Below are 21,648 nucleotides of genomic sequence, written 5' to 3'. Positions count from 1 at the left end.
GCTCAAATGTGAATAAATTCGTTAAACAGGTCGAGCATAACACACAACTCGATTTTCAGCTGCCCAACTTCATATTCACATCATCAGGAGCAAATTTAAAATTCTGGGGAAATTGAAAAATCGCGATGGAGGCTCCAGAATGGTTGGAAATGGTGAAATTTGGATTTGGGGGATTGATATCAGTTTTAGGACTTATTTTGATCATTTTTACTCATCAAATACGTACGTTTTTGAAGAAAGCATAAATCACCAAAAACAGTCAAATTTTGAATTTTCAAACGTTCGCCAAATATCGAGATATGAAGTTGGGCAGCTGAAAATTTGGTTTAGGGGGTGTTAGACCATGGCTCTTTCCGAAAATCGCGGCCCCATTCAAATCGGTGGCGGACATACTTCAAGAGGTTCTTTCTTGTAAGTAGGCTACTTAAAATTAGGGGTATTATGTATCACATTCGTATAAATATGTATAACGCCGGGGGAAAACATCAACACATGGTCTCGTCTCTGTCTAATCCTCTAATCTATCCAACTTACGTTAATTTATAAAAATTAAAATTAACTACGTACTTATGTACATCTACATACATAGGTACAATATGCTTGAAATAACGATTCCGCCATTCAACCATTGGTGACTTCACGTCTTCCTATTTCATTCATTCATGGGATGGCGATGGGGGGGGGGAGGGTGAAGTCGGAAGGGTCTTTAGCAGTTTACTGTTACATTAGTAGGTGTTACATAGTTAGTATAGAGCAGGTAGAGGGTGTACAGAGGGAAGTAGCTATACTGTAGCTACAGTAAGCATTTCTGTCCGTCGCATTTCTAAATAAACCAGTTTGAAAAAAAATATCAGGATTGACCCACCCGCTACCATCTAAAATCAAATCAAGTACATATTTTAAAAGGGAGACAGTCGTGTTAGTTGCATACACTGACAACTCCCATCCTTGGTAAATTCAACGTTTCAAAAATCTATAGGTTGGCAGCGGCGCTGCGTTACCTGGATCTTGCCTTACGCACAACGTTCCGAGATGGGTGTAATGTCGCATGGGTCAAATGTCGCAAAGGAGAAATGGCAGCATTAATAACATCATGGGTCAAATGTCGCATGGGTCAATTGTACCAATTTGTAATTAAATTGTTGCCTGGGTCAAATGTCGCTATTTTGAATTACCCTGGGTCAATTGTCGCATGGGCGAAATGTCTATTTCACATCGGATATTCATGTGGGTGTAATGTCGCATGGGTCAAATATCGCATATTGGTCTGATGCAAACATCTATCAGAACATGGGTTAAATGTCGCATGGGTCAAATGTCGTTTTGTGAATATCCAAAATTGATAAAAACATGGGTGAAATGTCGCATGGGTCATATGTCGCATGGGTCAAATGTCCTGGTCCCGTAATGAGAAGGAAATATAATAAGAGAGTGAGAATACAAAATCATTTTTTACCATAAGCCCTTCGGCATTTTGAAAAGTCAATTCATTCTAATCTAATCGATTTCTAGATCAGAGTGATCATTCATATTTGTAAAATGTACGTAGATCAAAATTTATTCTTTTCAGACTGAAGTATTATCTGGAAATTTTTGAAATGAGTTGTAATATCACGAGCAAGATTTGCTATATAGTTGCTACAGTTATCAAATTATCAATTATTTATTTATAATATGAAATGACATGATTGCATAGGTAGGTAGGTACTGCATAGAAAAATTACTCATTAGTCATTTGTAATGAATAATAATTGAAACAATAAATTAATATCACGCAAAATAGCGAAATTAGGCAGTTTGAATCTATTTTCAATAAAAATTGTAAGTTTGCTATACTGACTATATCCTTTTGTCATTTGTGTGTGGGGGATGCGTTCTCATTGGTCGGAGTAAAATCCAGTTTTGCGGCGGCTAACGATTAGTGTTGAAAACTATTGAAAACAAAAACAAAACACAGAAGATAACATTTTTCACGTTATGTTGCGTGCATTGTTTTATTACGATGGCTTCTTCTTTTTCCACCAATCAGAACGCGAGAATTCTTACCTACTTAATCGAGTTATCCTACTTTTCTGAAATTTTCTAGAAACGACGAGACACCGAAAGGTGTTTCTTTTTTCATTCATGAAACTCGATCAGCTGTTTCTCGTAAATTCTAGATTACGTTCTAGTAAAATCGACAACAGACGAGAATCCTCTCGAATCTCCAAGTTTAGTATATAAACTGCGGCGGCCGCGAGATGAAGCATAGTTTGATTTTACAAGCGACAAGCGATCTTGAAACGAAGCAAAGTAAACCGCGATTTAATCGAGTATTTTTCAGTGCGATTTTTCTCACTAAAGTGTTAATTCGTGAAGTGTTATTGTTCGTGCGTTATACGTATTCTTGAACGTAATCGTAACTTTATCCGCGAAGTTCGAAAATTTTTTCGTGTGTGTCGATCGTAAATCTATTCGTGAAACTAATTCAAAATGAAGATGCCAGCAATTGGAATTGATTTGGGTACCACGTACTCCTGCGTCGGTGTATGGCAGCAAGGCAAAGTCGAGATCATCGCCAACGATCAAGGTAACCGTACAACACCCAGCTATGTGGCGTTCACCGACAGCGAACGATTGATCGGAGATGCGGCCAAGAACCAGGTAGCATTGAATCCTAAAAACACCGTATTCGATGCTAAGCGTTTAATCGGCCGTAAATTCGACGATCCGAAAATCCAACAAGATATGAAACACTGGCCGTTCACCGTCATCAACGACTGCACCAAGCCGAAAATCCAAGTCGAGTTCAAAGGTGAAAAGAAGGTCTTCTCGCCCGAAGAAATCAGCTCGATGGTTTTGACCAAAATGAAAGAAACTGCCGAGACGTATCTGGGAGGTAAAGTCAAAGACGCCGTTATCACAGTTCCCGCGTATTTCAACGATTCGCAAAGACAAGCCACCAAAGACGCCGGTGCCATCGCTGGTTTGAATGTGTTACGTATCATCAACGAACCGACAGCTGCTGCATTGGCTTACGGTCTAGATAAGAACTTGACCGGCGACAAAAACGTACTTATATTCGATCTCGGTGGTGGTACGTTCGACGTGTCGATCCTCAGCATCAGCGAAGGCTCGCTATTCGAAGTTCGCAGCACAGCCGGCGATACTCACCTAGGAGGTGAAGATTTCGATAACAGAATGGTGAATCATTTAACCGAAGAATTCAAACGCAAGTTCCGTCGCGATATCTCCGGTAATCATCGAGCCCTCAGACGTCTACGTACCGCAGCCGAACGTGCCAAACGAACGTTATCGTCCAGTACCGAAGCCAGTATCGAAATCGACGCTTTAGACTCCGGTATCGATTTCTACACGAAGATATCCCGAGCCCGATTCGAAGAACTATGCTCAGATTTATTCCGATCAACCTTGATACCGGTCGAGAAAGCTCTACAAGACGCCAAGCTGAGTAAAAGCGACATCAACGAGATCGTGTTGGTTGGCGGCTCGACCAGAATACCTAAAATCCAACAACTGCTGCAGAACTTCTTCAACGGTAAACAGCTCAACTTGTCGATCAACCCGGACGAAGCTGTAGCTTACGGTGCGGCAGTCCAAGCGGCTATTTTGAGCGGAGATCAGAGTTCGGCCATTCAAGATGTCCTGTTAGTAGACGTAGCTCCGTTATCGTTGGGTATCGAGACAGCCGGCGGAGTGATGACCAATTTGATCGATAGAAATAGTCGAATTCCGTGCAAGCAGTCGAAAACATTCACTACTTACGCCGATAACCAGCCTGCCGTTACCATTCAAGTATTCGAAGGTGAACGAGCCATGACCAAGGATAATAATCTGCTCGGTAGATTCGATCTGACCGGAATACCTCCTGCTCCTCGAGGCGTACCTCAAATCGAAGTATCGTTCAACTTGGACGCCAACGGTATCCTGAACGTATCAGCCAAAGACAACAGTACCGGTAACACGAAGAGTATCGTCATAAAGAACGACAAAGGTAGATTATCGAAGGAGGAAATCGATCGTATGGTCAACGAGGCTGAAAGATACAAAGCCGAAGATGAAAAACAACGCCAACGAGTCCAGTCCAGGAATCAGTTAGAGGGTTATATATTCAACGTGAAGCAGGCTCTGGACGAAGCTGGAAGTAAAATACCCGACAATGAGAAGGATTCCTGCCGTCAAGAGTGCGAAAATGCTCTCAAATGGTTAGACAACAACTCTTTGGCTGATAAAGAGGAATACGATCACAAGTACCAGGAACTACAACGGGTATGTGCTCCTGTGATGAGTAAATTACATCGTGGCGCGAATGGCGAATCTAGTCAACCGAATGTTAGCGAAGTTGATTAATTTTTATCGAGATTTTTAAAATATTTTTACGTTCCTTTATTCTATATTAAAGAGTCTCATTTCATTACTTTCTAGTAGCATTTCGTTTACTTTCAATACTTAATTAGAATTATGTAATTATTTTTAGTTCATTTTTCATCGAGAAGACTGTTTTATGTTTGTAGCTATTCTTTTATATTTTTAATAAATTATTTTTATACGAAATTCACGAGTTTATTTTTTCGTTCATTTTGATGAGGTAATAGAAAAGGTAAAGTTTGATGAATATTTAATTTGATTGATTGGTTGAGAAAGAACTTGATGATAGTTCAGTACATAATGAGTTACTTTGAAGATGTGGTACACTGGAATCTGCTCAACAGAAAAATCGAATATCATCAAATATCAAGTTTGTATTTAAAAAAATTAATTTCAAAGTAAGTATTCTAAAAAGAAAAACACCAAGTTGAGAAAATTGTTTTCGAGGCCTTCGATATTAAACAAAACTTTAAAAATCAATCTTCATTTCCGGTTATGGTGATATACTGATTAGGAGAACATTGTTTTAAAATTTGATCCAATAAATCATGAAGAGTTGAGAACTGAGGTCGTAATTCTGGATGTTCGTGCCAACAATTTAACATAATTTCGTATCTAAAACATATACACCTTCGGTAAATATTTAAAAACTTATTAGTAAAATGGGCACATACAAAGTACAAGTACTTATTTACATTTGAGGATATGATGGACAAGGATTGTGCATCCTGTAGCCTGCCTTCAGCTGTAAAACTAATACATCAACGACCGATATATCTGGATAAGGTTCGTCGCCCATTGTGAACAATTCCCATAAGAATATACCAAACGACCATCTAAAAATGAAATCAAATCTCGTACGATGTAATTTGTCAAAAAAATGGCATATCTAAAATAATATCGAGTTACTCACACATCACTCAACGTAGAATACTCGCGATTACAAATAGATTCCAAGGCCATCCATTTTATCGGCATTATTTCACCTCCTTCTAATTTACGGTAAATATTTTCAGCGTAAATATCGCGGCTTAATCCGAAATCCGATATTTTTACAGTTTTATCGCCGCATAATAGAATATTTCTGGCGGCTAGATCTCGATGTATGACGTAAGTTGACGCCAAGTATTCCTATAAATATGCACAAAATTATAGAATATTATGAGGTTTTATGAGCAGAATATTAGGTAAGCTTCGTATTACCATTCCTTTGGCAACTTGTCGACTGAATGAAAGTAAATCACATATGGACAGTTGATGAGGAACCACAGCATCTGTAATGCAACATTCGTAGAATAAAAACTCGTCAAGTATAATTGAACAAAACATTTGAAAGATCAGCGTTACCTTTCGTAACTCCGTAGATTTTATTATGAACCAAGTACTTTGAATCGTCTCCATTTGCATAAGAAACTGAGAAAAAAAAAATGTGATTACTACATTGATCTAATTTGTAACGCTGTTGAGTAAGAAATTGATGAGTGAATACTGACTGGTGTTTTGGTATTGATTCAATGGAGTAGGATTGTAATCTGAAAAATTGACCAGAGTTCTCTTGATCTGTAAATTTCAATAAGAAAATCATAAATGTATATTTAAGAGTTTACGGATGAAGAAATTTTCGAATGAGAGTGACTTACATTGCACAAGTAAGCATGGAGATCACCCAGAGCACAATATTCGACGATTAATAGAGGTCTTTTGGTATCAGGATAAGATCCGATCATACTAACGATATTATTATGTATACCAACATCTTCCATGAGGCTTATTTCTTTCCCAAACTGTTCGATGTCTTTTGGAGTAGCATTATCTGAGCAACAGTAAAACAGATTTGTTTAAAGAACAGAATACTTGGATGGTAAGGTAATCCTCCGGTTCCGGTATCTTTTAAGGTCCGATTGAGAAATTCTTCGATGAAATCATCGGAAAGTGGAGTGGAGAACATTTTGAACAATTCTGCTCTCAATTTATTAAATTAATTGATCAAATTGTTTGAAAAATTATGCTCTAGAGTTTGACAAAAGATTTTTTAGTCGATCGTTATCATAAAATTCACAGGTGGTCAAAATCAGCTGATGTTTGTTTATTTACCTTTTTCTGTATCATTCGTTTAATTACGGTTACTTTCGTTTTTTTAACCGAAGGACTAACTTGATTATTTGAATTTTTTGATTAATTTTTTTTTACAAAAAATATTAAATAATATATAATTAAGCATTTCAACATTAGTAGACTGAAAATTGAGAAATTGAGCTTTAAATTAAATGTTCGAAAGTTCAAAATTAGAAAAGAAAAACACGAATTAATTCAAGATCAAGAAGTGAACTTTTCGTATGCCATAAATGATGAATTTCAGAAGTACCTACATCATTCGTCTACTTATGTTCAATTTTTAATTTGATGGCCCAAAATTTAACAATTTAAATAAATCAACTCAATCAGAATTAATGGAACGAATCAAACGTTACCTTGAAGAGTTTTGACCGCAACATCCATGACTTTTTTACCATTGGTAGTTATCAATGTTCCTTGTAAAACAATGCCAAAATTTCCTTTACCCAACACCTTGCCTAGGATTAATCTCAATCTTTGAGAATCCTTGGATTTATTCTTCACTTCGATATTCGAATAAGGAGGAACAATTTCCATATTTTTGATCAGAATATTTTTATAAAGTTTCTTCAATCTCTGCAAAAGTAATATTCAAATTAGATAAACCTATAATACATGTAATTGTAATTCTTCGTATGTTTGATTTCTGAACTTACTGGTGTATCGTTTGGTTTACGATTAAAATATAATAGCACAGAAAGGGCAAAAATTATCAGCAAAATTATTGAAAACACGATCCCATAGGCATAAGCTTCACGGTTACCAATCGATGAACATGTCAAAATAGGTAGGTATTCAGTTTCGTTGTATAATTTAATTTTCAATTCATCAACATACAAATATACCTATTTAGATGTAACATGGATGTAACTTGAAGTAAATAAATTCTCACTTTTCGATGGATTTGGAGCTAAATCAGAGTGAAAATAAGCAAACGTAGGATCGCTTGTGACATTTCCCTTATGAGCAGAAACGGTTACTCGAAAGGTTGTATTATGAGGCAGTCTGACAATTACATTATTTCCTTCGGTCTGTATATCAAAGTGGAAAAATTTACTTATTATATTTGTCATTTCACGATGGGAAATTTATTTCATGTATTTATCTACTAATTGAAATGTGAAACTCAGAAACACAATATGCAAAAGCAGAGCTCTTACCACATTTTTGGTCTCGTAGAAAGTCCAATTCTCACGCGAAGTTCGTAATTCTAAAGTAACATTAAAATAGTCTGGTTGCACATCGTGAAAAATCCATGAAACTTCAGTAGTGCAATATAAGTCTTCGGTACAGTTATCATCGCTTGTTGAAATTTTTTCAATTTTCGCAACTGTTTGGGCAAATAGTCAAAGACAATGAGTACAATAATGAAGCAGTAAATGAGAAGTAATTATATGTACATACTCGAGCAAGTCCAATTTTTATTCGAAGCCACTTGAGAGCAACTAGGCATCCTATAATGGAAATCCAATGAGCTCGCCTGGTCGTAAATAGTTAACCATAGTATATATTCGAAGCTATATTTTAAATTTGGAAGAATACATTCTGAACGGTCAAACTACAACAAACGAATCGAATCGATTAAATATTGAGAACTAAGAGCAATCGAATTAATATAAACTTATGATAAAATTATTACTACAAAGTAGGTATGTACTTACTTCACCACACGATATCTGTTCAGGAAGAGCAAGTGTAAGTGAGGGTGTCTCATACCAATGATCTGTGTATTGGCAAGGTAAAACTTTGCCAGAAAAAAAAACAGTTGATTTTAAAAAATCGTTACATTTGTATAGCTAAGTGAAAGAACATGTTCAAAAAATACCTTCACTCGAAGAATTCCATTTCATTGTAACATTTGTGTGAGTTTCATTCACTGGAGAAAAATCTGTCACATTGAACCAAAAATCATCCGGTAATTTCCAATCTCTTCCTAAAAATATGAGTACATTGAACTATGTTACCTCCTTTGTCAGGAAATTTACGACTTCAAATCAATTATGTACTTCATACCTATCGTAGTAAAATTCAAAGCAGCTACATCTTCGCGAAAGATTCCCTCAGAAGTGAAATTCCTACCTAAAATCAAAACTTGATATCTTGTACCGTATCGTAAATCATTCAAATGAAAGTATTTCTCCTGAGACCCTGAAAGCTGCGAAGAAAAAGACAAAATTACAATTTAAAATATGTATTATAAGTGTGAAAAAATAAATTCATTCTAATAGATAGGTCTCGATAAAAGTAGATATATTTTTATGGTGTTGACGACATGAAAACTAGGTAGGTATATCTACACCTATAGAACTCTTCATTCAATATGGGTTATAAAATTATGGATAGGTAAAATACGTCATATCGAATCAGTTACTCGTGTATTTATTTGTTTCATCTTACTGAATAAATTGCAATTGATTGATTTGCACCGGAGGAAATTTGAATTGCTAATTCATCATATTCTTTGTCACTGGACCAAGTTACGGTCGCGGAGTCTTTTTCAACGCAAAACAACTCGGGATGTACGTTTGATTCTGAAATGAAATGAAAAATTTAAAAATGCCTACCAAAACATTCGTTATTTTATTTGGAATAAAATATTTTAAAATAAAACTCACCATTTTTAGACAAATTCTGTTTCTTGATTGTTTCGAAACAAGATTTTCGTGATTCCTAAAACAAGCAAAAACACAGCATAAAGTACCTATCTAAATGCGATTTTTTCAAAGTGAAGATTTCCTGAAATTAATCAAGCGAGAAGACTGGAGGGAGCTTCGATTAAATCAGCTCATCAAAATCATTAAAAAAAAAAAAAAAAAAAAAAAAATGGAAAAAAGTCAAAATCGGACTGAAAATGGTGGAAATCGATTCGAGGGATCGACTCGAGTATATAAATCGAGTTTCAGATTTTTATCTTCTTTTTGTAGAAAATTATTAATAAACTCAATAGGTATATGTACTTCCGAAATTTTCAAAAATTCGCCAAAAATCGACAAATCAACTTCAGCAGCTGAAAATTTGATTCTGAGATTGAGGTCATATGCTCCTTCATTGAGCCAAATTTCAGCTTGATCGGAGTTGAGGAGTTGTATTTTAATAAACTAAAAATTATTGAAAGGAAAACTAACCTGACTATCCAAAAAATTTGCACAAATAATTCTGGAATCATTTAACAACTTAAAATTATCGTCGAAACTTGAAATTAACTCGATATGAAAAATTGATACTAAAAATATCACTAAAATACACGACAATTGCATTTTTACTTCGATACATCGACTGACATTAAATGTCATTTGTGATCGAATGAAGATATAGGCTACGTATAGATAGATACAGTCGATGATGAATTTATTACGTATTCAATGTGAATTTAAATAATAAACCATTGTTTCTCAAAGGAACGACTGACTACACTGAGAATTGTTTAACGTTCGATATGTGGTATAACCAATCCTATGCTCGTCTGCAGCTTTCATGATGCAATTCTTTTTCGCTCTTGTGAAAAATGAAAACCTTTGATTGGGGGGAAAAATCATTAATTGTAATAGTCAAAACGGAAATAGATAGATAATCGATATAATCACATCATTTAATCAACCAATTAAGGATTTTCATTCATCTTTTCTTGGAACATTTTAATGATTGCGCTAATTTATATCATTAATAGGCAGCATTCGTTATTTTTTTTGGGAGAACTGCGAAGATAAATTAACTACCTACCTAACACGTTATAGTAATTCCTAGGTCATTTACATGATATTATCTACTCTATTTTATCGCTAATATTCAACTCTTTGATCGATTACGATACATTGCACACACAGATCAAGAGCGTAATGGTTTTATTAAGGGTCTATCACAGTGAACATATAGGTATATATACCTATGCTACAATGTATTTACGTACTTCACAAGTAAAGTGCTTAATTTAGAAAAAAAATGAAAATCATCCAGCTACAAATGTACACCGTAAGATATCACAGATTTATTAATCACAGATTCTTAGAATTCTAAAAACTACATACTCATCGTAAATTTAACTCATAAGGAATATGGCTAAACGTTCGAGAGTTTAAGTAAGCAGGTATAATGAAATATCTTACAAATGAATTTAATTCTAAGGAATGATTTCACATTCTTGGTGTACAAGTTCAGGTACAACATAACGTGTACAGATACCATTTAAATATTTCACAGGTAAGTATTTATAGATTCCCAATAAATTATTGTATTAAATAAACAAAATAAATGAAAAAATAACACGAATAAATTAAATTCCTTTTTCTTTATCATCACACGACAAAAAATAACAATAACAGAACAAAATACATACAAAATATTTTAAATAAGATGAAAAAAAAATTCGAAGGATTGGTTTCGGTTTCGATAAATCTTAAATTAATGCCCGATTAAATCACCTCATTAAATAATTAAAAATATTGGTAAACAAAGATATGTAATTTTTCACTAAGCATATCTCCCTGCCCCTACTACCCTATCGTACGAGTATATCACAAAATAATCATAATGAGCATTCATTGTTACGATTACGAAGGTTAATGGTGATTTTGATTTTTATACACTTTGTGTGGACTACAAACGCGAACAATTTTTACGATAATTATATCGAAAGATGATAAAATTAACCATCTAAAAGAATGATATAATTTATTTAAAATTTCGCACGTTTTGAGCGAATGAATTCAGTGTCGTCTCGTTCGATGACATAATCTTCGGCTCGTCGGCGGTAATCGATCACAAACAATAATCAAGCTCATGGCTCCGTTGTTATTGAAGATAGCAGACGTGATGGCGCTGAAGGTGAGGCAGGGGAGGATTTTTGGAATGAATTCAACTACCTCTCGCACGCGACATTGAAATAGTTATTGAAGATCTTGCAGCTACAATAAACAAATAAGTAAATAAATAAAAATAAGTCACAGGCTTCCGAAATTTCGTATCCGATTCCTTAATTACAACGTTACACCTACCTGATGACAAATATCTCGATATGCACTGGAGAACTTTTACTCTGTGCTCGTGACTGAAACTCGTCTGCAGTTGTATTATCAGAAGTCTGAGTAAAGCGATCTCTTCGGCTGAAAGTTCACCGTGTTGTGGATTATACAAATTAATATTCGAATGATTTGCTACATTTACACGTTGCTCAGTTCTGTTTTTCTCCGGAGGTACTGCCATACGTCGTACTAGCGAAAAGATCCTACCGGATGAGTATACTATAACAGGTATTAAGAGTAATTCCACAAATGATGGTGTTATGCAGATCAACCGAGTTATATAGGAGCAGATGCGTGACCAATACGAGGCTTCTGTACAAAAATTATTTCGTTATTTCATAGTTCAAAATATTACTATCATCATATTAGGAATATTTACCTGATAAATCTTTCAATTGAGATTCTCCATCGTCACTATTCGACAGTAAAAACGAATCTTCATCGAGCCATTGTTCCTCTACACAATACTGATCACTTTCGGCCATATCTTTCACCGAATCTAATCCGAAATAGAGATGATTATTCGAACAACAAGAACTATTACCGAATATTTCGACAGACATCGGATCCGATGTATTCTCGAGCTGTTTTCATTACCTGGATAAACTGTCACTTTCTATAACGCGTTCGACACGTGAGCTGGAGACTTTGAGCTTTAGTTTGTAGAAGTTTCAAAGTTTAACGATGGTCAATGCAAGAACAGACTGGCAGTGAGGCAGACGAAAAAGTTGCAGAAGAGATAAGAAGAAGTTCTCCCCACTTCACTCTTCATCGTGAATTCCGTCCACGTGCGAATAAAAAACAAAAAATTTCAATTTTGAACCGAACCAATCAAAATCCACGTATTTTTCAAACTACGTTTTCATTGGTCGATCAGTTTATTCCCAATTGCATTCTCATTTGCTATTGGTTGAAAAAAGTATAGGTACTTTACCTATTATCGGAAGTTCCCACTTGAAAACCAAAAATATAAACAAACAAAATTTTTTTTTATCGAAAAATCGAAAAAAGTGAAATTTTTTCTCAAAAATCAAATATTTGAGGAATGAAAAGTTGAAAACGTAAGTCTTTTTTCTTTTGGTAAATTGAAATGAATTTGAGTAAAAGAATTGTCAATCTTCGTCCGTTTGAAACCCCTGAAGCTCGCTGATCCCGTTTCAGTCATTTGGAGCCAGTGCTAAAGCAGATGTTTTCAATGTTGATGGAACAGGTACTTCTTTTTCTACTCTTTTACATTCCTACTACGGTTATTCGTTAAACCACTCGTGTTATTCTCATTTTTATAGGATATCTGTTTCTTTTGCAACGGCTACTATGGGCCAACGCACGGAGAATACGTTTGTGGAACCTGTCATCTATTTTTGTACGCTGACGAACAGAATCCGAACATTGTCTCTTATATCAATGTAAGTTTTGGCTACGTATTTGAAATCATTCATTTGTATTTCCATAATGTGAACGGTTCATTTCTAGGTACTAGATGAAAACGATAGCGGTAACGATGAACCCAGCGAAAGTCAACTCAGCAGTGAACGATATCCTAGGAATGTTTCATGTTCACCTCGAAACGGTATTCAACGTTCGTTATACGAGAGAGTTAAACAACTCAGTAATGTTACTCCCGAAAGGCTGAAAAATACTAATATCGATCATATGACCAAATTACCACCCGAAGGTGTGTATCTGACTGATAGGTGTTTTGAACTTCAGCTATATCTTCACTAATATTATATATTTCCAATTTTAGTCTTTTTCATCATATTTCGTCACTTGGATTCGTTATCTTTATGGACGTTATCTGTCGCTTGTAAATATTTAACCGAATTAATTCACGTCGATATGTCCGAAGAAAAATGGAAAGACCAAGTGAGCAAATTTTGGCCACTGTATAAACCAATGTATGCTGATAGTTGGTACATGACGTTTTCAAAATTGTAAGTGTTTCATTTTCATGTATAAAATTATGATTTTATTTTTTCATGTTACGAATTTTAATTCAATCTTGTCTGATTTTCAGAGTGCTCAGTGCCCCTTGTAAAACATGTTTAGGAAAAATGATGCGCGATATTGAAAATAAATCAGACTCTATGGGAGTTATTGATAAACCCAGACATATGCAAAGAATCAAACACGATATGATGAGTACGTGTGGTAATTTTCTAACCGATTTGAATTCTAATATCATACTAATGATCTGATTTTTATACTCAGCAATGAAACACGATCCTCCAGAAGGAGTATATGCGACACCGATCGATGATAATTTAATTCACTGGAGTGCAGCTGTGCATGGACCAGCGAACAGTCCTTACGAAGGAGGCATTTTTTATTTATATATGGAGTTTCCTTACGCGTACCCTTTGTATCCTCCTAAAATTCGATTCATTACGCGGATTTTCCATCCTAATATATCCAGACATGGTGATATAGGATTAGATCGAATCGCCAACGATTGGAGCGGAGCTTTAACTATAGCGAAAATCTTGATATCTATTCAGTCTCTGTTAACGGATCCATATTGCAAGGTATGAATGAGAGATTCTCTCCTCAAATTATAGTCCGGCATATGACAATATGAGTAATTGCACCCCCCCCCCGCCGATCCTCCAGGACATCTTTTTTCTTAAAGGGGACATCCTAAGGAACATTTCAAATCAAACTTCCCCAAAAAAAGTTGGCCTTACTTACAAAATGGCGGCCATTTTGATTGACAGGTCAGCCGAAATCGCAGATTTTGCGTTTCAACATAGGACTTGCACGAAATTTTTCATGCCTTACAAAAGTAGATCGAAAGATCATGCAAAAATTTATCACCTGTCAAAATTTCAAGTGCTAAATTGCGTTTTTCGATTTTTGGTGAATTTTTGAAAATCGAATTTAGGCCAAAAATGAGGGAAAAAATCAAAATTTTACCAAATTGACCAAGAAAGCTGAAATTTGGGATGTACCCTATTTTCGACATGCCAAATCGATTGGAAACGGTTTCAGCCCGTTTTGAGCAGTTCTGGAGCCTCCAGCAGATTTTTGAAACTCAAAATTCCCACAAAATTCCATCAAATTGAAGTTGTAAAGCTGAAATTTATTCTGCAAACTAATTTCAATACGCTAGGAAGTCAACTGCAGGGGGATTTTAAGTCGTTTTGGAGCCTCCAGCGACTTTTTGAAAATTTCTGAAGCCTCTAGCAGATTTTTGAAACTTTAAATTTTCACAAAATTTCATCAAATGGAGATGGAAAGCTGAAATTTACTCTACACTCCAATTTTAACACCCTCTGAAGACGACTTCAGGTGGGTTCAAGTCATTCTAGAGCCTCCAGCGACTTTTTTGAAAATTACTGGAGCTTCCAGTACATTTTTGAAACTTGAAATTCCCGCAACATTAATTTAACAAATGGAGTTGGCAAGCTCAAATTTACTTCACAGACTACATGGTGGTATCAAATGATTTTAAAGCTTCCAGCTAATTTTAGGAAATTTCAATTTTGAAAAAAAAAACACCATACAACCTTTCAAAAAGTCGCTGGAGGCTCCAAAACGACTTGAAATCCAACAGCAGTCAACTTCGTAGCGTATTGAAATTATTTTGCAGAATGAATTTCGACTCTTCATCTCAGTTTGATGAAATTTTGGGGAAATTTCTTCAAGTTTCAAAAATCTACTGGAGGCTCCAGTAATTTTTAAAAAAGTCGCTGAAGGCTCTAAAATGACTTGAATCCACCTGAAATCGTCTTCAGAGGGTGTTAAAATTGGAGTGTAGAGTAAATTTCAGCTTTCCATCTCCATTTGATGAAATTTTGTGAAAATTTAAAGTTTCAAAAATCTGCTAGAGGCTTCAGAATTTTCAAAAAGTCACTGGAGGCTCCAAAACGACTTAAAATCCCCCTGCAGTTGACTTCCTAGCGTATTGAAATTAGTTTGCAGAATAAATTTCAGCTTTCCAACTCCATTTTGGTGAAGTTTTGTGGGAATTTCGAGTTTCAAAAATCTGCTGGAGGCTCCAGAACTGCTCAAAACGGGTTGAAACCGTTTCCAATCGATTTGGCATGCCGAAAATAGGGTACATCCCAAATTTCAGCTTTCTTGGTCAATTTGGTAAAATTTTGATTTTCCCCCTCATTTTTGGCCTAAATTGGATTTTCAAAAATTCACCAAAAATCGAAAAACGCAATTTAGCACTTGAAATTTTGACAGGTGATAAATTTTTGCATGATCTTTCGATCTACCTTTGTAAGGCATGAAAAATTTCGTGCAAGTCCTATGTTGAAACGCAAAATCTGCGATTTCGGCTGACTCGTCAATCAAAATGGCCGCCATTTTGTAAGTAAGGTCAACTTTTTTTTGGGCATGTTTGCTTTAAAATGTTCCTTAGGATGTCCCCTTTAAGAAAAAAGTTGTCCCAGAGGATCGGCGGGGGGGGGGGTGTGCAATTACTCCTATTGTCATATGCTGGACTATCAACGTTCAATGAAAATTGATATCGAGTGTTGATTTCAGGTTTGTATGGAACCGGCTATCGCGAAATTATATGAAACCAATCGAAATGAATTCAACCGTATTGCGACCGAGTGGACTTATAAATATGCTATGAATGATATTTTACCAGCAGCGCCGTTCAACTCTTATAATTGTGATAAATCTGCTTGAAATGCGCAATTTTATGGAAAAACAATATCGTACTAATAATTATAATAGCTTTAAGAAGCTCAATGTAAAATGTTCTTCGGTTTTGATGTTCGAGTTTTTCAAGTCATGATATTTTATAATGATGGTTTTCAATCTCATGATTCTTTTGAACAGATGTTGTGCTTGAATGAATCAAAATATTGATGTAGTTTTTCAATAAATACCATACTGTTTTATTGAGTCTTGAAAGGAAAATAAACTACTCGATGAACCCATCAAAATCAAAACAATAAGCTTAATTAATGTAAATAAGTTAGGTTGAAATGTTTGATTTTTTTTGTGGAATAGTTACGGTTTAAGGTTCGAGCCTTCGAACGTTTAGAATTTTCATTTTGGGAAAATACTTTCTAACTCAAAGTTATCAGATTTGCATTTTCTGAAGAAAATAGATTCGAAAGCGTTTGAACGCAAGCCTCGAATTATTGCTCAGAGAGAATTTGAATTTCAAAATACCTACTAAAATAATTATTAATTAATAAACTTCAAAATCAAAATTCAAAAATAAAATATCAAAACTCGAAAGTAGTTCGAACTCGAAGTTTTAAAATTAAATTAAATTTGAACGCAATCTGAACAGCACCAATCAGAATGTAGTAATTCTTCAAACCACGTTTTCATTGGTCGTTCACTTTGTTTACATTCCAATCTCATTTCCTATTGGTCGAAAAAATATAGGTACTTTACCTATTTCCTGTAATTACGTCATTTTTCGTGAAACCGACCTCGTCATCATTTCAACTTGGTAGTTGAATGTTGAAATTTTTCGTTCGTAAAAATTGTGACGGAAAAAATTATTGTGAATGTAATTAGTGGAAAAAATTGCGTTAGTTTATTCAATTCGTTGTAATATTTGACAATCTATTACACCAGGTAATTGTGCATTAATTAATCCCTTCGTCGAATGCTTCAGATGTTCTCATTTGTATAACACTATGGCGTTTAGTTCAAGTCCCTACGTATTCTCGCCTTCGCCTATGACGCTTTATGAAGTGAATTTCATTGCAATAACGTGAAATGATTCGTTATCTTTCTTTCGATTGATTAATTAATATGTTATTAAGACTTTGTATTTTTGATTTCGAAATTTATACATTACAGTTGGAACTTGCTGTTGGTATGTTGAACTCCCATGCATCGTTGATTCGCAGCGCAGTCCAGTGTTAGCAACTGCATTTCTGGGTTAATCAGCTGGCGGCAGCGCTTCTACGCTGACAAAGGACCACTTCTGAGTGCCGGGTAAGTCTTCGCAATTATCACAACATGTGTTTTTTTTTATATTTATTTTCAAATAACCGTTTTAGCGTGGCTAGTATTATCGATGATCTATTTCAACTTACATAATTATTTATTGAGGTGTAATATACATACGTCGTAAAAAACCGTGTAAAAGGACCACGTCCCATAGTCCCGATTTCGCAATCCCGATAATAGTTAATTGGTCACGAACGCGAAGACTTCCAAAATTTATCCATCGAGTAGAATTTTGGCAGTCTTGTTTTTGAATACATAATATTATTGAAAATTTCGGGTATTTTTGCGCGATTCGACTATTCTATTTTGCATGGCAACGAACGAGATGTTGAATTTTGTACCTCGAATGTTTTTTTTTTGTTTTTCAATTTTGTACAATACGTGAACGAAACTTTAACGTTGGAGTCATGCAGCATGAAAAATTAAAGTGTAAGTTCGCGTTGTTAATTACTTTGCGTATTTTTTTTCCTTTCTAATTTTTTCTAAGTTCGTTTACCTTTTTTTTTTTGCTACTATGCTTTTTGCTTAGATTAAAACAAACGGTTATTTTTTATTTTCTCTTTAGTATTCGTTTATCAATTTTTTTTCTCCGATGGTTTTCAATCAACTAGTGTTCTGTAATGTGAATTGCCGATGAAAATTTATTACAAGAAATTAACGTTTTTTTTTGTCGTAGGTATTGATATTTTTTTTCGGGTTTCTTCTCTTGTTTCATTTTTTCAACCGGAGGAACAATATGTTTTGAACGAAAATACACGCGAAATTTAACCCAATTCATGACACGAATTTATTCGATATGTATTTTATTCGGAGTCGACACGAAACGTGAACGAAAATTTTCAACTTCGTGTTGTAAGGAAGGTGTTTTACTATTTGGAAAATTTGTCAGAAACTGTGCCAACGTAATTTTTTGTCTGGACTAATAATTTCTTTAAGTTGATTAAATTCTCTTTTAAAATAGTTCAAATGAGAAAATACGTGTTTTGTAGTCGTGTCTGAGAAATTTTCAGAAAAAACTAGAACGTTTCAAAGCAAAGCTGTGTAAATTTTTCATTTATTCCGGTCTCCCAGGACCTTGCGGGGGAGGTACAGCAACTAAGTAGGTACTCTTCTTTCGTGTCGACTCCGAATTTGTTCTACCTTGTAATTATTTTTCATTAGCAGTTATTAGCAGAACTTATTTAATTGAAATAGATCATGATTGTTTTTTTATTACTAAAATAATTCTATTCGATATTGTTGTTGATGACGAACAAATTCTTAATAATGGCGAAACTTATTGTTGTTTTTTCTGAAGAATTGTTTAGGTTTTGAATTTGAATTAGAAGATGAAGTCTCTATAACACGAGGTTTGGTGAAATTCTAAATCAGATGATCACTTGTGATGAAATAGTCCACATTTTTGAAGTTTGTGAAATTAGGTATTGCAAAATGATTTTTTTTTCCAATTTTCGATGTTTGATTTTCTGTCTTCTCTTCCCTCTCTCCTCCCATCAGTCGAGATCTTTGAAAAATTGACACTTTTTTTGTTTTTTATCATCTGCACAATTTTTTAAAAATTGATGTGTAGATTTTTAAGTTTTCTAATTTCTTCCCCCTCCTTCATCTCCTCAAAAACTTTTGAATGGTGCCAAACCCTTCATTCCCCTCCCTTATCATTAAATTGATATGTTACAATTTTTAGATCCCCCCTCTTCACCCCATGGCAAATCTTGTATTTTTTAATTTTTTTAGTAACAATATTTTTTGAAAATTTGTGTACCTAGTACCTACCCACTTACAATTTTTACCCCCCCTCCCCTCCCTTATCATTAAACTGATATGTTACAATTTTTAGATCCCCCCCCCCTCTTCATCCCATGGCAAATCTTGTATTTAAAAAAAAAAAAATTATTGAAAAAACACAATCACTCCACTCCCCCCTCTTGGGTCATCCCTTATCATTAAAGTAATGTGTTACAATTTTTTAGACCCCCCCCCCCCTCTTCACCACACAAAAATGTTTCAAATATTTATGGCAAATCTTGTATTTTTTAAAAAAAATTATTGAGAAAACACAATCCCCCTCCCCCCACCTCCTCCCTCACCTTAAGAATAGTGTTAAATTTTCAATTTTTTTTGTTTTTTTTTTCAGTTGTACGAATTTTTGAAAATTTTTGATCCTATCTGTGAATTTTTTGACTCTTTTCCCTCCTCCTTCCCCCCTCGTTACGGAAAGTACCACTACCAATTTTTATTTTTTTTCTCATCCTCACACACAAAATTTTAAAAATGTTTCCACAGATTTTTAATTTTTTTATTACCTTCTCCCCTCCCCCTTCACCTTGGAAACTTCTATTTTTTATTTAATTGTGTGATTTTTGGAAAATTCTTGTTCCTATTCACAAGTTATTTAGAGCATCTCTCCTCCCTCTCTCCACCCACTAAAATTGATGTCCAATTTTTCAGTTTTTTCCTATCTTTTTTGAAAATTAGCGCACCTATTTGTGAATTTTTTAAATTCTCCCCCCCCCATTCATAGAACCCTTTTTGGCCACTTGAAAGATCTTTGAACGATGCCAAATCAATTTTTTGTCTAGTTGTACAATTTTCTGAAAATTTCTGTGCTCTTTCTGAGATTGATTAAACATACCACCCCTCAACAATGAAAGTCAGATTGAAAACCATTTTTTTTTTGCTTTTTTTAGAACTTTTTTGAACACTTTGCACGTATTTTCATTTTTTGGGAGGATTTTTCTCCCCTCGCTCTTCCCCAACTTCAAAGATTGTTCAATTCTCCAAATTTTTTGTTTTTTCAATTATACATTCTTTTTGGAAAGCCCTGTACCTACTCTGTTGACGGTTTTTTTGGGGTTTCTCCCCTCTCCCTCCTTCAGCATTCAAAATTGATGTCCAATTTTTTCAACTTTTTGTTTTTTTTTCAATTTTACAGTTTTTTTCTTGAATTTTTGTACTTTGTTGAGGTTTTTTTTTAATTTCCTCCCCTTCCCATTTTATGAAAAGTTTTGTAGGTAGGTACCTATTTTTAACCGCCCCCCCCCCACTGGAAATTCCTCAATGTTTAATGTTTTTCAATTTTTTGGAAATTTTTCTACCCATTAATTTTTTTTTGTTTTCTTTTTGTCTTCACTTTCGAAATGAATGCTCAATTAATTTTACTTATTTTTTAAAAATTTCTTTAGATTTTTTTGATTTTCCTCTACCATTTTTAGCCTTTTCCCTCTTTGAGGAAAATATTCGATTTTTTTCTTTTTTCGAATGTTAGTACCAAATTTTTAATTTCACTCAATTGACTTGGTTATTCCTAAAGCGGAATCTATGGTTTTAGAGTAGACAATTTGAGGGAAATGAGTTCTGAAAAAATGATTTTATTCTGATTTTGCTCATAGAATATTGACCAGAATTGAGGCTACCCCCTCCCCCCACCACATAATAAATGACCAGTTTTCCTCAATGCTTGGTGCTGGTTTTCAAATTTTTTCCTTAACTTTTGCCATTTTTGAAATTGAAATTTAACGAGCTGTCGAATTATAGAATTGAATTTGATCCTTGATTTATAATTTTCAAATCTCGTCTCTGGTTAGTGGCCGAAATGCCAAGTGATTTGATCACATCGTTGAAAAAAAGAAACAACTCGTGTTCAAATTGTAGTATTCAATAAATCATTTATACTGATCTGATCAGTCTACGAAAACGTACTAAATATCGCACCTTTTTCATTCGTAACGGACCAAAGGAGGCGGTTTGTGTTCAGCCAGCAGCATTCAATTCAAAATTCGCCCTAATTTCGGTTGCGATTCTTCTTAGAGATTTTTAACGACTACATTTCGTGTTCGTTTCGAAGCAGCGAACACCTGGCTATGTGTCGTTCAAGAAAGGACCCATTTGATTGTAGGAATAGGAATAAAAGGTTTCTTTATTTCGGTTATAGGGTATAGTTGAACAAATCTGTAAGTATCATGAAACAAGTTTCGCCATTATTAGATCAAAAATAATATAAAATTTGACGATAAGTACATATCTATATTGATGAAAATTCGTATAAAATAAATTGATAAACGCTTATTTAATAATTTTAATTATTTTCAAAATTTAAAAGAATTATAAAAATCTAAAAACATTTACGAGGAGTGATTTTTAACCATAGAAGGTTATTAGCTCTCTCCTTGGTATGGTTGTAAACGTTTAACCGTGTTCGTTTTTTTCTTTATTT

General features: G+C 34.5%; 4 protein-coding genes across 5 annotated transcripts in view; 3 read left to right on the top strand and 1 right to left on the bottom strand.

Annotated features, from left to right (window-relative positions):
* The first annotated feature begins 2,215 nt into the window (after positions 1 to 2,215).
* Positions 2,216 to 4,554, top strand: LOC135846970 (heat shock protein 70 A2-like). Its single transcript, XM_065366349.1, has one exon. It carries the CDS (start codon positions 2,473 to 2,475, stop codon positions 4,348 to 4,350), a length of 1,878 nt encoding a protein of 625 aa, XP_065222421.1. The 5' UTR covers positions 2,216 to 2,472; the 3' UTR covers positions 4,351 to 4,554.
* LOC135846969 (vascular endothelial growth factor receptor 3-like) lies at positions 2,337 to 12,337 on the bottom strand. Of its 2 annotated transcripts, none has more exons than XM_065366348.1 (21): positions 12,099 to 12,337; positions 11,881 to 12,000; positions 11,475 to 11,810; positions 9,609 to 11,384; positions 9,099 to 9,153; positions 8,881 to 9,014; positions 8,497 to 8,638; positions 8,309 to 8,416; positions 8,145 to 8,227; positions 7,888 to 8,041; positions 7,644 to 7,813; positions 7,376 to 7,514; positions 7,140 to 7,234; positions 6,840 to 7,059; positions 6,009 to 6,181; positions 5,862 to 5,928; positions 5,716 to 5,781; positions 5,572 to 5,642; positions 5,282 to 5,499; positions 5,064 to 5,204; positions 2,337 to 4,983 (listed from the first exon to the last, which is right to left on the bottom strand). In XM_065366348.1, exons 4-21 carry the CDS (start codon positions 9,774 to 9,776, stop codon positions 4,845 to 4,847), a joined length of 2,343 nt encoding a protein of 780 aa, XP_065222420.1. In that variant the 5' UTR covers positions 9,777 to 11,384; positions 11,475 to 11,810; positions 11,881 to 12,000; positions 12,099 to 12,337; the 3' UTR covers positions 2,337 to 4,844. The 2 variants fall into 2 exon arrangements, with proteins under 2 accessions (XP_065222420.1, XP_065222419.1); XM_065366347.1 differs by having other exon boundaries at positions 11,475 to 11,813; positions 12,099 to 12,335.
* A 150-nt stretch (positions 12,338 to 12,487) lies between these two features.
* On the top strand, positions 12,488 to 16,360 carry LOC135846971 (uncharacterized). Its single transcript, XM_065366350.1, has 7 exons — positions 12,488 to 12,711; positions 12,788 to 12,907; positions 12,975 to 13,176; positions 13,249 to 13,435; positions 13,519 to 13,643; positions 13,713 to 14,026; positions 15,996 to 16,360. The coding sequence occupies exons 1-7, from the start codon at positions 12,688 to 12,690 to the stop codon at positions 16,143 to 16,145; spliced, it is 1,122 nt and encodes a 373-aa protein (XP_065222422.1). The 5' UTR covers positions 12,488 to 12,687; the 3' UTR covers positions 16,146 to 16,360.
* A 536-nt stretch (positions 16,361 to 16,896) lies between these two features.
* The window catches only part of Cmtr1 (Cap methyltransferase 1), a 42,152-nt gene continuing 37,400 nt past the window's right edge, over positions 16,897 to 21,648 (top strand). The window contains exons 1-2 of the mRNA XM_065366346.1: positions 16,897 to 17,054; positions 17,283 to 17,420. The gene's annotated coding sequence lies outside the window, so the exon portion shown is untranslated. The remainder of the gene's footprint in view (positions 17,055 to 17,282; positions 17,421 to 21,648) is intronic.

Source organism: Planococcus citri, chromosome 5 (assembly GCF_950023065.1).
Source record: "Planococcus citri chromosome 5, ihPlaCitr1.1, whole genome shotgun sequence".
NCBI lineage: Eukaryota > Metazoa > Arthropoda > Insecta > Hemiptera > Pseudococcidae > Planococcus > Planococcus citri.
The sequence above is the reverse complement of the archived record's forward strand: the minus strand, read 5'-3'. Positions and strand labels throughout refer to the sequence as shown.